General features: G+C 35.4%; 1 protein-coding gene across 2 annotated transcripts in view; it reads right to left on the bottom strand.

Annotated features, from left to right (window-relative positions):
• NBEAL1 (neurobeachin like 1) overlaps positions 1-17,229 on the bottom strand; it is a 76,486-nt gene that overhangs the window by 18,359 nt on the left and 40,898 nt on the right. For both annotated transcript variants that reach the window (XM_065750997.1, XM_065750998.1), the window contains 19 exons: positions 16,487-16,572; positions 16,027-16,116; positions 14,115-14,283; positions 12,868-13,001; positions 12,133-12,292; positions 11,934-12,036; positions 10,806-10,962; positions 10,046-10,204; positions 9,537-9,696; positions 9,173-9,261; positions 7,443-8,027; positions 7,010-7,185; positions 6,484-6,637; positions 4,895-5,023; positions 3,956-4,261; positions 3,709-3,858; positions 2,932-3,089; positions 2,058-2,182; positions 966-1,092 (listed from right to left, as the gene is read on the bottom strand). In XM_065750997.1, coding sequence (XP_065607069.1) covers positions 966-1,092; positions 2,058-2,182; positions 2,932-3,089; positions 3,709-3,858; positions 3,956-4,261; positions 4,895-5,023; positions 6,484-6,637; positions 7,010-7,185; positions 7,443-8,027; positions 9,173-9,261; positions 9,537-9,696; positions 10,046-10,204; positions 10,806-10,962; positions 11,934-12,036; positions 12,133-12,292; positions 12,868-13,001; positions 14,115-14,283; positions 16,027-16,116; positions 16,487-16,572 — 3,217 coding nt within the window. The remainder of the gene's footprint in view (positions 1-965; positions 1,093-2,057; positions 2,183-2,931; positions 3,090-3,708; positions 3,859-3,955; positions 4,262-4,894; positions 5,024-6,483; positions 6,638-7,009; positions 7,186-7,442; positions 8,028-9,172; positions 9,262-9,536; positions 9,697-10,045; positions 10,205-10,805; positions 10,963-11,933; positions 12,037-12,132; positions 12,293-12,867; positions 13,002-14,114; positions 14,284-16,026; positions 16,117-16,486; positions 16,573-17,229) is intronic.

Raw genomic sequence — 17,229 nt, 5'->3', positions numbered from 1 at the left:
TTCCATTAGCGTTAAAATGTTTCAGATCAGTCTACTAGACATCATTTCTTAACACTGTTTTTCAGGCTTGTTATTTCAACCTCAGGCACAATAAACTCAACTTTCTCTGAAGTACCAAACCAGGTTTCATTTCCCTTTTTTACTGAAGGTCCTTGAGGGATATGGTCTAAAGGCGAGTTCTGGTTCCTGTTACTAAAGTTACCTTCAGACAGATTTGAAGCCATGGTTGATCCTAAGTCTACAGGTATGCTTTCAAAAGTTACTTAACATTTGCTTGTGAGGAACAAGAGAATTCATCAGTATCACTCAAAGTAAAAAAGTCCTGCATCTCTACTGGGCTTCTAAAGCACAGACACATACACAGTACCCAGAGTTAATGGGTAGTATTTACCATCTCTTCTTCCTTGATCTCCACCTCTCTATTAAAAAAGAAATAAGAGAGGAAAAAAAAAAATCTCCCTAAGTCCATGAAGGAAGAAGTGAAGCTAGCCTTCTCGCTTGAATGAGACTCAGGGGAATCTCTATTATAGATTACACTAGTTAGGCAGATATCATGCTACGCAGCTTAGGGCACACAGAGCAGTTCTGGCATCCCTGGACAAGAGATGGTTCCAGTCTGGTTCATGGTTTCACAAGTTAGACCATCTCCTAAGAACTGCAACCAGTGCACATAGTAGAAAGCCTCAATGGTTCTGCAGCTTCAGAACAACTGAGAACAGTGAATCACTAACATATCCTCACTAGCCCGTTCTCTGTACTTAACATACTCAGACTTCCTTTCCTTAGATTTCTCATTATGAACAATAACTGCAACATTTCTGCTGTGCAAAATTACAAAGCCCTGGATTGGACTGTTAAGAACAGCAAAAAAAGACAGTTATGGATGCTAATCAACCCTTGATTCTCTACTCCTTCCCACTTCCAAATCACACAAACTTCAGCAGTTCAATTGCTGTTGCACTTACATATTGGAACTGGCCGCTGTGTCTTCTTCTGGTAGTTCAAGCACATCATCTTCCAAGTCACTCACTTTCACTTGCTTCACCACCTCCAGAAGTAGAGACTCACTAGAGGGCTGTGACTGGTACACACCTATCGTAACAGACATAACAGCTCAAAACTTTATGCTAGACCATTTTTCAAACTGAGCGCATCTTCTACTATTGAATAATATTTTTAAGAAGCAACTTCAGACTCCTTCAATACTTCTGAAGGCAAGCAAAACTTCTTAAAAATGCCTCACAAATTATGTTAAAGTATATGTCAAGTCAATTGTTAAAAGAACAGTTCAGAAAATAATGAAATTTCACTGACATTCACAATACATCAAAATGATTAAGGAAAATCTTATACAGTGAGGGTGGTTAGGCACTGGAATAGGCTGCCCAGAGATGTAGTGGATGCCCTGTACCCTGAAGACTTTCAAGGCAAGGCTGGATCAGGCCTTGAGCAACCTGATCTAGTTGTGCACATCCCTGTTCAATGTAGGGAAGTTGGACTGGATGACCTTAAAAGGGCCCTTTCGACTCTAATATTTCTGTGATCCTAACTATGTATGTATTTAAATTGCCTATATGTAAATAAATAAAAATTACATAATTATACAAGGAAGATAGAAAAACCTTAAAAACTGAATTCTAATGCAGACATTTCCATTAAAATATTCCAAAATGTTCTGCCAGACACTCTTACAGCATGTAAGTTATATGAAAAATGTACGTTGGTAGTTTTCTTTGTGTTTTTTTTTTTTTTTTTTTTTTTTTTTGCTAATCTGGGTTTACAGGATCCAAAAAAGGTATGCAACTGCTTATTTGAAAAACAAAGGAGCTCTTGAACTTTTTTCCTTCACCAAAAATATGCACTTCAATAAACAAGAGGAAAAGAATTATTCTCTCCCTCTGGAAAAGAAGCTGCTTCTGGTCAAAGCATCACTCCTATCTTACACATTTTTAGCATGCAGGGAGAAACAAAAAATTATTACTTAAGTATCTTAAAAACAGACGTATCAGTGAAAACCACAGAATCAAAATAAACTATTAATCATAACACAATATTACCTAAATTATCTCTCAGGTCACTAGCATCCTGATGAGAGTTGAAGTTGTAATTCTGCACTAGTTTTAGTCTCATACGTGAAAAATTTTCAACATTTGAAAGTTTCCAGTGAACAGAATGCTGTTTCCTGAGAAGACAAGAGTATTCATAAAAAATAGTTAAAAGAAGGTAAAACCCTAAGAGCAAAATGATTGCAAAAGAATGCATATTAAAAAAAATCCTCAAGCCACCTACACACTACTACACCTACAGACTGGAAAATATAAAAGGTATAAATTGCATTTTAATAGTAAGTGTCATATTGCAGCTCTGATAATTCTAAAGCATTTTGCTTGCAGCACTCATTTTCAACTGAAATACAGCAAATTGTTTACACTAGAAGTTATCAAGTATCAGATGATTACAAAAAGTCTTTAGTCAGAATTCACCCAGAAGTTAGGGCAGGCAAATTGTAGTGCTTGACATTGAAATCAGCTTCATACATCAAAACTCAAACTTATTTTTAAAGACTATTTTCTCTGTCCAAAAGAACCATTGATGTGTAGAATCTCAAAAAGGTTGTTAGTTTTTTTTTTTCCTACTGTGTTTAAGTGTAATGTTGATATTTTTTATTTGCTACTTGGCAAGAAAACGTAGTATTCAGGTAACCAGCTCATCACTACATTTCAAACTTTGTATGTTTATTATTAAAATGCAGAAATCATTAAGGATACATTCAATATTAACTTCACGTCTCTAGAACAGCTACCCAAGTCAATTTGACAAGGCAGAAACTATATGGAACAGTAAGTTGATCGCACGAATAAATTCCTTTTAATCATTAATTTCATTCCATTAAACCATTAATCCTGTTTGATTCAAGAAATTCAGTCTTACATTTCAGACCAAGGACCACGTTCAGAGAGCAAGTAAAGCTGGGCTGCTCGCCACTGTCTCAGAGTAGCTGTGTGTTGACTATTAAGTTGCTTTAGCATACTGTTATACCGCAGATTTTCCTGTCGAGCCTTTCTGCTGAATGGTTCCACAAAATGCTCCTGAAAGACCATTAAAAATAAATCTAGCAATGAAAGAACGTTTTTGTAATTTGCAAGAATTCTTACAAATGAAGAATGTAAGAAAGTGGGTTAGCAATATACATTTCTGGAAAATTTAAGACCCTGGTTACGTGAGAAATTTAAGACTTAATGCTGCAGTATAACAGTTAATTCTAATGCTTAATTCTAATGGAGACTGAACCTTAAACAGAAAGGTCAGATCCGAAGCAGTTTTTCTGCACAAAAAAAAAGGAACTGTTGTTCTGAATGTTTGCTAGGATTGAGAGAATTTGCAATACTAACTCATATCATAATGGATGTTTTAATAAATCAGGTTGTAATAATTCAAAACATACATCAAAGTGGAAAAAAAAAAGTAGTTTCTAGCTGAGGATAATTCCAGGTTGCTGATCATCTGTCCTGAAATAACTCTGCTTACAGATAAGACTCAAACAAAAACAACAGAATTAAATCCACTACATGTGTACATAGACTGCCCAGAAAATCTTCAACAGAACAATCAACATGCCTACAGTTATTTGAACTGGGTTATCTTGGAATTCAGTCTCTCCATCTTTTGGAGCATGAATCCTGAGATATAAGCTACTAAAAACCTTACCTGAAATTTCAGCTTGCTTTCTCCTCTCTCCCGGTCTCTCTTGTGCATATTCACCATAAATGCTTCATAACAATCCTTCCAATAAAGTGCCATCTGCTCATGACCACGTCTGAATGAATTTTCTTCATACTGTTTCATATTTGGAATAATCTGTTCCCATCAAAACAAAGTGCATATGATTTCTTAATGAGTTCCTCTGCTTTAATGGCTAAAATAAATAACACCACCAAAAAAGTCTACTACTTACATATTTGGCAATATAAACTTTCCACTCATCAGATCGGCAGTATTCCTGAAAGTCCTCAAAGAAAGAGGGGCTGCCATTGGTAGAAGGCAATGAAGGGAGATGCAGATTCATGAAAAGAAGTTCATAAATTTTGGAAACCAGTGTTCGAACAAGTGGAATCAAAAATGAGTATGTTTCTGTCTTCTCTTCAATCGATCTACTTAAAATACCTTCCAGCTTCCCCAAGAGATAACATGCTTCAGGTTGACTTTCTATTACTTTAGTCTGAAGAAGGGTGTTTAGTTTTGCTGCTGCCATAGCACAGACCTACACAGATAAACAACAACAAAGTGAATGCAACTCAAAATAGTAATTTTGAGCACCTCTTTTAGAACAAAATATTTACGTTATCTCTCTTTGTATCTCAGCCTGAGGGCACACATGCATACTGTACTAGCACTAATCACTTATTCAGCCTGAGTCAGTTGCAATCCCAGTCACATAACTGCATTAAGATAATTACATACCTAAACTAACAAGCCTGGGTTTTCTGAAGGGTTCATTATTCCAGACACAGCTTTGCTAACTTTATACCAATTGCCCACTCAGCAAAACAGTCCAGATTCATGTGGACTTAATCTATGCAAATCTGAAACCACTAATAAATATATTTTACAGTAGAAATGAGAAGTCACAATCAGGATTTATTATCTTACTGCTACTATAACCTACATAAGTCCCATGTTCAAACAGCTTGCTTTCTACCTCATTCACATACTCAACACATGAATATTGACAAGACCACAGAGTAAGTTTGCACATGTTAAGCTCCAGTAAGACATTTTCATATAGAAGGATAAAAGACTGCCTTCACACTTCTCACTGACACGAGCAGCTCCCCCAGAACCAAAACAGTTATACTAAATATATACCTAAAATATATTGGTGTTTGTAACAAACCTGTAAGTTGTCTTGTGCAATGAATCCAAGGAGCAGCTGGACTTGCACCTGTGAAAACCAGGTTGCTTCTGTGCCATCAGAGTACCAGACTGACAGGCTATCCATAAGAGTCACTAATTCCTCCAATAGCTGTCATAAAAGCAGAAGATTTGTGTTAAGTAAAACATGACAGTAATAATCAGCAACTATTCCAGATGGAGAGACAATCATATCAAAGAGCTGAAGAATTTACACTTCTAACTTACACAAAGCCATAAAGCCATCCCAAAAGATTAGTAGTTTGAAAAAATTGACTACAAAAATACAGCTAGCCTGGTATGTTAACTCAAGTACCTCCCCTCCTGAACAAAGTCAAAACTAGCATATAGCATGTCTTCTCCCTGTAACTTACTCCAGGAAATGTCATCCCTTTCAAAAAAAAAAAAAAATGCAAAAAACCAACTATAGATTCCTGCAGCAGGATTACTACAATTAAGAAAACATTATCAATTGTACAGACACTACACCAGCAGGGAATTTCTAGTTCAGTATCTATAGGTTTTCATTTCATTCTTTCCCTTCATGTTTTATGTGATGCGAGAATAATGCCGATATAATTTACCAGCAACATTAATATAAATGGTGCCATGAGAAGGCAAGCAAAGTTTCTTCAATGAATACTGAATTTGACGAAAAGTTTGAAGCTTCATAACAACTATCAATACCTTGGATTAGAAATACTGACAGAAAGGTCTACCTCCTAAGGTTTTGGATCTCTCCTAACATTACTATGAAATGAAGCCATTTCATAAGGCAGTGGCCCATTTTAACATCAAGACATATTTACTCAAAACTAATATGCCTTGGTGTATTTTCTAAAAAATTACTCAAATACAGAATTACTACTCTGTTAAGCCCCAGACTCATATGAAAGCTTCTGTAGCAGGCTGAAAGCTCTCCTGCTTAAAATATTGCAGCACTTGAAATTCTCCCCAGGCACAGAGGAAGACAATTTAAGTATCATTATTTTCAATTCAGAGATGGCAATAAGCACACCTGCTGCTCCAAAGTTCATATCTAATTTCTAATTAGATTCCACACAGCTAGAACATAACAAGAAGCAAAACCTTTACCCAGAATAGACTTTAAAAACAAATAGCAACACAACAAAGGAATGATACACTTTTTTAAACAAATAACTCTACCCTCAAGACACAGAAAAACAAGGACAACTGCAACATCACAAGAGCTAAGACTACTGTTGAAGTTACTTAAAAGAAGCAAACTGCATTATCTCAGCGCCTTACATCAAGTAACCAGGAAACAAAGTTTCTTTATCTTACTACTCATAGTGATTGCTAGTCAATCCCTCCCTCAGGGCTCATGTTTTTGACATAAAATTGACCTTTATACAAATGCATGCCCAATATTCCCTGCGGTAAGCTATTAAAATTTTCTATTAAGGAACAATCTAATCCATTTCACAATGAAGCCCTTATCTATAATACCTAGTTTAAAAACAAATGCCCAGAAAAGATGACATAATCCAAGCTGACAACTTTTTCATTACTATTTTTGGCTACAAAATGTCTATTATATAGTTACTGTACCTTTTCTGTCCATAAATTTAAATTAACGAGTCCTTCTGCCTGCAGGAAATCTTGTACAATTAGCAAGAGCCGGAAAGCATTTTCAGTGTGCGTAGGGAGAGCTTTAGAATCTCTGTTATCAGTGACTGACCATTCTAACATCTTCTCCAACAAGCTGCATGTAAAACAAAATCCCAAAGTAATTACTACGTGTTCCAGCTGTTAGTGGCTTTTAAAAAATCCAATTAAGCATTTAATTGAATCTCTCAGTCCACAGTGATAACTGTTGTACTCTCAATAAGCCAATGACAAAAAAGATCTTAGAAAGCATGTGAAACTTTGAATACAGATTTTCAAAACCTTGAAATCACATTAACTACCAAATAGGTAGTAAAATATACTGACAATACATGGAGATAGAGCTAAGAAAACTGTATCTTGATAGGATACATCCATCCCTTGTTAGCTTTACTAAAGTCCCTAATTCTTTCCCCTTTTCCATCAAAAATAAAAAAGGAAAGAACCTGTACTTCTGCTGTACACTCACTTGAGTTTTATTTCATCAGAAGGTCGCAGCAACTCATTAGATATTCCTAGTTTGGTCAGAGCAGAAAACACCTGTCCTCTCTCCATCCAAGCCTCATCATCAGATCTTTCAATGCCTTTCCACATTATACACAGTAGGATGTCTGTAAGTAACTGTATCAGTTCATTATCACTACCCTACAAAAGAAAAGGAATATTTACAGCCTTTCAACTCCTAAAAATCTTCACAAAGTTTCTCTTTCATCATAGACTCTCTACACCTTCAAATGTTTTAGCATTTTGAAAACTCTGCAGTCTAAAGTATTTAGTACATTATATATAAATTATGTTACATTATTATTAAGGGATATTATATTCTCATGAGGGATACATTAGAAAGGAAAAAAATTGAAGTCATTAGGAGAAATTAACCACACAGGGAGAAAATTACTTACTCCTTGGTTTTCAAATGCAGACAGTTCGGCAGCACTGAGGCCTATATCACTTATGACATCTAGCTCTTTTTCAGGTTGCCCAGAAAATGGCTTTCTATTCTCTATAGGTGATGGTGTGCTGGGGAGGCTATCTGTCATCTGATTCACAACATCAGCCAGTTCATAAGAGTCAACGCTGGACAGATCTAAGCTCAAATGTGAAGGATTACTATGCCACAATTCGTCTTGGTGCTCTGACTTAAAAGACGTCTCTGCTGTGGATGCATCTTCAAGTGGCAGAGAAGAGAAATGAGCTGGGACACCCAAAGATCTGTTGTCTTCTAAACTCCATTGATCAAACAAACCATTCACAGATGCAAAGGTATCAGCTTTATCTCCCTCCATCTTATCAGCACGATATTTCTGAAGTTCTTCAGCAGAAGGCTTTTTTTCCTCTTCCCTTGAGGAGTCAGCCCTGTTTTCTCTAAAGGCAATCTGGACCTCAGAGTTTTCTTTCAGGAGCAGTCTAATCAAAGTGTCCTGCCAGCCCAGCTGCTGAGAAATCTGTTGTGATGCATCCGGTTGGGAATGCAAAAGTTGCAAAACCTAAGGATAGAAGATATTCCATTCCTGCACATTAATTATAGCTTAAAACTATATTCATTCTATCTTTTAAATTAGAGGATTTAAAACCTTACAGCTTCCTTTGCTTTTTTAGGAACTTGTAAGAGAGTCATACTGAGTTAACAGAAAGCATATATGCCAGAAAAATACACTCTTAAAATTAGAAATACGTAAGAAAAAAATTCCCAGGAATATGACATAGGGGAAAAAAACCAAAACACTATCAAGGCACATCAATAAGTCTTCATATTTCAGTCACACTTATACAGCAATTCCTAGAAAAAGCAATTATAAGAGCAAATTATCCCATTAAAAAAATCTAGCACAAAATATGCTTGATTAGAAACTATTACACAGAAAAAAAAATGAGTGAGCTAAAATAAGCTACAATATAAGTTTACTGATAGCATACACTCTGTTTATTTCAAGAAACTTTGGTATAGAATATAGTTCCCTCACAACTATATTCAGTACTGTCAATTCCAGCGATACAAGCCAAAGAGCTCATTTAAGGAAAGTTACTACTTCTTCCATAATCTTTAATCTGCATCCTTGACTACTCTTTTGAACCATATGTTCTATTAAAAAGAACATTAAGAATAAAACATAACTTAGAGCTTAAGCATCCTTTGAGAAAACTCGAATTCAAGAAATACAGTACTTACAAACCATAAAAAAATATGCTAGTTGGGAATGACTACAGAGGCTTTGGGTTTTGATTTTTTAAAAGGACTTGAACATAAGTATATAAAAACCTTAGCTGAGCTGTGAACATCTGCTTTTGAGCACTGGCATAGGCTGCCCAGAGAGGTGGTGGAGTCTCCTTCTCTGGAGACATACAAGACCCACCTGGATGCCTACCTGTGCAATTTGGGCTAGGGAGCTGCTTTGGCAGGGGGGCTGGACTTGATGATCTTTAGAGGTCCCTTCCAATCCCTACAATTCTGTTATATAAAGTTCAACATCAAGTTACAGAATAGCTTTATTCCTAGCATCTTAAATCATTACTAAAGAGAAGTAGCAACAGCAGCAACCAGTACGGCTAATATATCTCATACATCTCAAATAAGATACCGCACCTTACAGTTTATGGATTTAACAGTATTCTATTCTTAAAGATAACTAACCTTTCTACAGATAACCACTCTCATGTTTATATCTGATCTATGAGCCAGATGCACTACAGCTAGAAGATCTTTATAATTCACAGCAGGATCTGTGGAGGAGAAAGAAAAAAACAAATCAAACAATACCATGCAAGTGAATATAATTCAAACATTTAAAAATACCTTTGAAGGTCAGCTCTACAAACAGGAATGGCTAAGGGAACATACTTCAGAGAATAAAGAAAACAGCTGAATAATGTTGTCTGCAAATAGAACAGATACCTAGTGTAACAACTCTTTATCCTGAGTAAAAAAAAACCAACCATGTGTTTGCCTCCGAGCAAAAAGGAGTTTAGTAACAGTAGACATAATGCTTTCCAATTACCTGCACTGAGAACTTGGTTAAGAAGGTTTTTTATGAGAGAAATAGTAACTGATGATTCATTCAGAAGGAGTCCAAGTCCAGAGTACCCCACTTCTCTGAGTCTCATACGGTGCTTACTACGTTCATAAACTTTAGTACATTTCAGCATCTCTTCCAAGATCTGCATGAAAAAGTACACAAAATCAAAATAATTATGAAGAAGCATCTAGATCTCTTAAACTTAATTGTATGAGATAGCATGCTAGTCCACGGCTCACAAATAGACCTTTAATAACAAACTCACACAGACACAATTTTAAAGATCCCAGTATATCTATTGCTTGACATTAGGAGCACACTAACCCCATTATAACTATGGCAGTTAGCTACTCGTTGTTGCTTACATACTAGAAGAAAGAATTAAACTGCAACCAACAGCTTCATAAGCTTTTACACTTCTGCAGTCAGACTACTGAAAAATACAAATTCATTATTTGATTGATTTATGAATATATTATTCAATTTATTACCTTGAACACAAGTTCTCTAAGCCTGTCAGAGTATCTCTGATGCAATAACAAAGCATAAAGGATATCAGCATTTCCTGGTTCAAAAAGCAATAAAAAAAGCTGATCTGGGGCTGAGCTGGAATGAAGGAGGCTGAACAGAACATCCAGGATTCCACAGAGCTGGAAATTAAGATAACTGTGTTAATCTATGATTCATGCAAACTTCCTTCTCCATCCAGAAAAAACTCTGGCTTTTCAATTTCTATTCTCTCTCGCTGTACAATATACATATATTGTCTGTTCACTGTTACCACATTCGAAATTGCACGGGTGGACATTTTTGCTAAATGCTTTATCAAACTATAAAGGGAACTACAGAACAAGTTCAAGCACTAATAATGTATATGAACCTATGAATCTATATCACTACAATGTGAATTCATATCACTACAAAACCGATCAGTGAAATTCAATTCATTTGCTTTTGTAACACAAGAGAAAACAATGAGAAAAAGTACGGCCAATGGCAAAGCACTTTGGTAAAAATTTCCACACAGCTGAGGCAGGTTATGTATATAAGCACATCTAATAAGAACCATACATGATTAACTCTTTGCTTGTGTTCTCACACCTCCCTTTATACAAATAAGATTTCTAAGCAGAACAGTACAGAATATCCCAAGTTGGAAAGGACCCATAAAGATCAAGTCTAACTCCTGAACATAAAACCAAAACCAAACTGCATACAGTTTATACAACTAATTTATACAATATTGAATACCTGTTCTTCTTCATTTGTAGCAGCTATGTATCCAACAATGCTCTGTATTTCTTCATGCGTTCCACCTTTGCATAGAAAATATTTGATCAGTCCATAAAGGGATGTCCGTATTGTTCTGAGGTCATCAGGAGCCAAATCACTGTTTTTGCAGCCACTCCTAAATGCCAACAGACAGAAAAAGTAATCTAAGCAAGTGCTCCATAATTCAGTAATAACTATTCGGTTGTTAGTTTTGCAATTTTTCATCTACCCCAATATTATGGCACAAGCTATTTGTTTTTGCTGAATTTAGGCAACTTCCTCTAAAGGAAAGAAGAAAACCTCTAGTTAATCTTCCCCAGTTACTTAACTACACTCATAAGAAAATAGAAATTGCTATAATCAATCACCAAGACTGAAAGCTATGTTTTCAAGTTCCTAAAAAAATTGTACTTCAAATATTACAAGAATATAAATGAACAGTGTCTTAAAACAAAAAAACACTTTTCACAATGGCAATCACCTAGGACTTGATGAGTATTGTTGATAATAAGCTCTTGAAATTAGTAATTTTATTCTTCAAGCATCCCCAGTATTGTAGGCAAAAGTTTTATGTAATCCAATCATAAAAACTGAAGTCAAGGAACAGTAGCAAGGAAAGCAGAAAAAAAGTTCACACATTTTTGAAAATAAAATCAACCAATAAGAGCCAGACAGTTTTATTTCTTTTCTTACTGGAACACACTGGAGCATGGGCATGTGTAATGCAACAGAAAGTACAGCAGTGACAGCAAAGCAGCAAAGTCCTAGGCTGCAGCAAGCGAGGATTTGCTCAAATGCAACAGCCACAGGCACAGAAATAAAGGAAAGAAGCTGCTTACAATCAGAAAGCTTCAGGTATGCAGGGATTTCCAGCACAGAAACTCTTGCCTCCACTGCCAACCTTTACACAAGGTTTGGGAAGGGGTGGATTCTGGCTGACCCCTTCCAGTTACTCAGGTACTACATGCACCTGAGCTCCCCTGGGTTGGCCCTACTTTCCCATCAGTGCTCAATTACCGGTTCAAGCCATGACTTCACATTTCTGCTACAACATGATAGAGCAACTATATGGAACAAAGGAGAAGTTAGAAAAGGTAAAATTTATACCCATAATAAAATCTGAGTGTGTCTAGAAGAAACTGTACACCATATTTCTTTCGGAAGAGCCTTCTGCTGTCTTTGATGATTGTAGAAAGATACTGTATATGCCCTATAACATAAAGTTTCACATTAGAACCTAGAAAAATATTTATATCAAGAGAGAAGTACTGTCTTCAGGCAGTTGCCCCAAGTCTAAGAATTTTACCAATTCTGAAAGGGAAATCCCCACTGTTCCAGATGCTGAAGTCAAAAAGTAAGTGTTGATACATCTGTTGCAGAAGTTGCAAATTCTTTTCAACTGAGACTTGCTCTATCAACAGCTGTACAGCCATCAGTACATTCACATCCATTAAGTTGCTCGGCACCTATCAAAATAACAGGTGTTAACACTCAATATGAAGTTTATTAGGATATATTTTTTAATTCTAAAACAATACTTTTTAAAATCAAGATTCTCTTTTGCAGCAAGTCTGCTTTTATTTAAGTAACACAACAAACAAAGCCAGCCTAGTTTGAAAAACTCTGCAGTATTGTATCTATATATCTAACAAAGAGAAAAAACAGAAACAAAGTAGTAAAAACACCATGTTTCACTTCATAGACCAAGGCCAATTCCTTACACTCCCTTGTTTTCAGAAGCATGAGAAAGAAAAGCATATATTAAGCAAACCTCTGAGTTAAACCCTGCATCCCAAACAAACCAAGCACATTTCGAAGTAGTTAGGACCTCATGCATAATGGAGCACTGGAACAGGTTGCCCACAGAGATTGTGTAGTCGCCTCTGGAGATGTTCAAGACCTGCCTGGACACCTACCTGTGCAACCTGGTCTAGGGAGCTGCTTTGGCAGGGGGGTTGGACTCAATGATTCCTAGAGGTGCCTTCTAATCCCTACAATTCTGTGATAACAATTATTTCTAAGATTTGCTTCTTAAACTTACCTTCTGTAACAAGGTTCCTAGAGTGGCAACTCCATGGGAGTGAATGAGATTTTCTTGATTAACGTGGTGTCTCTGAATAAAGTGCTTAATCACCAAGATGAAAGTTGCAACAATGTTCTTCTCCAGGCGTGCTTCTGCAAAACAGAGCAGTATCAAAATCACAGAATCATTAAGCATCATGGTTTATCATTAGGATAACTGCATATCAGAGGGGCAAAAAATAAAACCATGTGTTCGCATTCACCACTGTTTCCTGAACTTCCTAACTCCTTTTGCATTTGTTCTCTAGCTTGTGAGCTTTCTTTAGTGTTTCTCCTCAATGCAGAATCAGTCTTTTCATGTCTCTCTTGGAAAAACAGACAACCCGGTCCTTACTTCATCTATATGACTGTAACACAAATAGACTTCTCTTTCAGTCACAGTCTCTTGCATATGATGTGTGCAGATGTTTTCCTTCAGCAGTAACGAAGTATTATATGCAAAAATTAATGAGGAGGAGTGAGAAGATAAATATATATTTAAGTCAACCATTTCAAATTCAAAACAAACATGTTTCTCTAACAATCTCCCTTTTCCTCTTGTTTTCTGCTGAGACAAAAATTCATTCCCAATTTATACTAGTAGTACAGTTTGGTGAAAGTTTGGTAGTTTGTTGTTGCTTTGTTTTTCGTTGTTGTTTTCTTCCCTACCCATTTATTCTTAAAGCTTCCTTTTAATGCTATTGATTTATTCGTATGGAATGGGTAAGAGTCTCAACATTTTTCTAATAACATGAAAGTTTGACATGAAAAGAGTGCACATGAAAGAGTCCACACAACATTGTTCTGATATTGCACAATCTTCATTTGGCTGTCTGACCCAGTATTCATACTGTTGAAAAGCTCCTCCTACTGATATTAGTAGGTCCTGAATAAAAAAACAATTTCGCAAAATAATCAGAAAAGGCTTTTCAGACTAGAAGTAAAAATAACTGCATATGTTGACTCCAACATAACAGTAAATCACTAAGAGAGAATAATACTATCAAATAGATTTATATTTGAAATGCATTATCAGGTTAATTTTAAGTGCTGAATTGTTGGTATACAGCATCTCCATCGAACGTTCTAGAAACAGGAACAGTCAGTCAAAGCTCAACAGTGCTGCTTTAGAAAAGTCAGCAAATTAAAGAATGGCTTTCATTCACAGAAAGACTTTTAATTAAAATCAAGCTTAAGAAGTAGTTCATCTCAACTATTATTTCCTACCTGATGCCTTTGTGGATGACAATACCACCCAGTCTCCCTCCACAGGAGTAACTACTTCAGGAGGTAGAGTTTCCCCTACAGACTTCTCAGGCATCTGTCTACCAAGAAAACTGATCTGCTCCAGCAATGGAAACAGCACATTTACTCCACCGATGCAGTTGATCATATCCTAAAAACATCAAAGAGAAATGGAAGGATAAGCAAATATAAATAAAATCCTCTGAATTATGCCAAATAAAGTCACTCTAAATACAAGGAACCCTATACACCCTCAAATCAATTAGAATGTTTCACACTTCTTTAAAACTGTTTTGAAACACTGAGTTTAAAACAGTGAGTTTAACAAGAAAATTGCCCATGTTTTAGACACTGCAATTACACACGACTTCCTGTCATCTGTTTTTTGTTTTGTTTTTTTTTTTTACACTATCTGGGGCGAAGGTGGAAGGAAAACATAGTAACCTGAAGGATACAAATATAAGAAAATCTTCTATTAAGCATTTTTGAAAAACAGAAGAAAACATTTCTGATATCTATGTTACTTGCAGCAAGAGGTAAAGAAAGACTGCATATATCTGTTTTAAACATGTTCCTGCAAGGTCCCAACTTCAACCAGTTAGAAAAAGATAACAGAATATGACTTTTTTTCAAATAAATTTATATTTACTTCAATTTTAATCTCCATCCATTTTGAAATTCAAGTCTATTAAAATCTATTTTATTTCCACTCCTAATCAGCAAGCTAGTCAGAGATGATTGTTCACCTGTCCAACTTAAGCCAAGGAAAATTACTGTGCTAAGATTTTTAAAACCCAAAGCAAAACAGTATCCTGAAAGCCAATCACAGGACATCAATTTCCCTTCCCACAAACACTGGGGAGAAATAGAGGAAATCATCCTTTTTGCATCCAACATATTCCACTTCTTAAATTGTTACTGTTATATGTGCCTGTATGATACCTCCTTCCCTGTTTAGATATCCCTATGTTTAGTTTTAATTAAATTTGCTTCAGTAAACAGTTAAACTAAGAGTTGTTTTAAATCTGAAATATTTATCTCATGGATGAAAATTTTCATGCTTTCTAGACAAAAACAAGAAGCATCACACTTTTGAAAGTTGAAAACAGAATTTCTACAAACCACAAGACAGCAGTAATTGTAGCTCCTTTTAAGTTGTACTTATCTCCTAATGACCTGATCAGCTTTGTGCTTTAACCTTCACTCTATTCCTTAAGAAGATGCCAAACCCCATCATGTTTGTTAATGAACTAATTATCCTCCTGAGATTTATACTCTCAATATGCTTTCCCACAAAGGTAGAGAGAGATACAAGACACCAACACCCAACCCTCTTCCAGATAAGGAGAACAAATTGTAGTATTTCAATCTATTCACATCCCAGCAAAATTAACTAACAAATACCTTTGAATTTTCTTAACATTAATCTCCACAAGTGAGAGCACATGCTCAAACAATATTTCCTTACTAATTTGTTTGTCAGCTGAGTTGACTGTACACTACTGTTAAAAATGAAACTAGAAAATTTTTTTTACAATAAATATTAAAAATGCAACTCATTCATTTGATCACATATTTGTCTTCAAAACAAAAAAATTGTCCACAGGAGATGCATGCTTTCTACATTCAATCTTTGGATTTTACTCTTAAAGAACCCTGTCAGCAAAGATCACTTATAAAATAGAATTGGATATTTTCTATCTAACAGAAAAATCATTAATCACATCAGTGTTTCCATATCAAGCTGCCTAGCTACAAATAAGTTGACTTTTTCATGCATAGTGTTAAGATACTTCTTATCTGTTAAATATCACTGGCATCATGACAATAACTTCTGGCATTCCAAAAGCTGAGCGAACAAAAAACAGTTTCTGCATGTTCAGTGAGCATTTACCTTGATGTCCCAGTTCACTACTTTGTTTCCAGTGAGCCTTCCATGTAACAGATTTGAAGACAAGTCAAGACAAATCGGATTTCTGCACGCCTGTAAAGTACAGAGGCTACAGTATCATTTAGGGAACAACAGATCCTTGAACACCAGGGAAAACTTCTAAACGATACATAGCAGTATAGTACCAAGACAACATTACTAACTAAACAAACAACCTGTAATCCCTAGAAAATAATTCACATTGTCTTAGATTTGACATTCACAAAACAATGTTGTCCTTTTGCTAAACAAGCATAACATCTGTCACCCTTGCCTACAACTACAATTTCAGAAAGCTGCCCTGCATCTTCCCATAGCCAACGTACAAAAACAGTACATGCACTTGTTCTAAAACAAAAAAAAAATATCTAAAATAAGTCTGAAATTACTACTATGTAAAAAAAGGAAAATAATTATTTCATACCTTTGGTGTGTAATGAAGCAATATCTTACTGGGGAGATCGGCTACTTCTGGTTCTTGAGATTTCCACGGAGTTAAACAATTTGGACCTATAAATAAACACATTATTTTTAATTTATAAGATTCCACTGGGTATTAATGTTAACTTTCACAACTTTTATACAACTATTCTTTGTTATGGCTGGATACTATGAATCATACCTATTTGAATTGAAAATGCTTTGAAGTAAGATCACAAATTAAGTTATTCATTCATAGGAGTCTGCTTAAAAAAATACATATTCTTAATAAAAAAGCTAAACAATACAAAAAAAATTTGTACATTCAAATAGCTATGTTTCTTTACAAATACACACCTATACTCATCACCAATCCATCTATCATCAAGCCCAAACAGACAGTAGGCAATCTTCAAGTGAGCTTTATTTAGCAAAAAAATATTTCCTTCATATGGTTGAAGTACTTGCTAATCTCTTACCACCTCAGGTCAATATTGAACTTAACTGTGATAGAAAAATCTGGTCATTTGTTTTTACTAAGGTCATATATATATATATATATATATATATTATATATATATATACACACATACACTTTTTTTTTTTGAAAAATCCTCGAGCGTGAATAACCTTAGTGGCTTGTCAACAAGAGCAATACTGTTAAGAATCATGATTGTGAAGTCACATGTAGGCAAAGAGTAGAGAAAAAAAGTGAAAATACAAAATACTACACATTTTGATTTTGGC

The sequence above is a fragment of the Cyrtonyx montezumae genome, unplaced genomic scaffold (genome assembly GCF_038088225.1).
Source record: "Cyrtonyx montezumae isolate F1298 unplaced genomic scaffold, pur_monq_1.0 scaffold_7, whole genome shotgun sequence".
Classification (NCBI taxonomy): domain Eukaryota; kingdom Metazoa; phylum Chordata; class Aves; order Galliformes; family Odontophoridae; genus Cyrtonyx; species Cyrtonyx montezumae.
The sequence above is the reverse complement of the archived record's forward strand: the minus strand, read 5'-3'. Positions and strand labels throughout refer to the sequence as shown.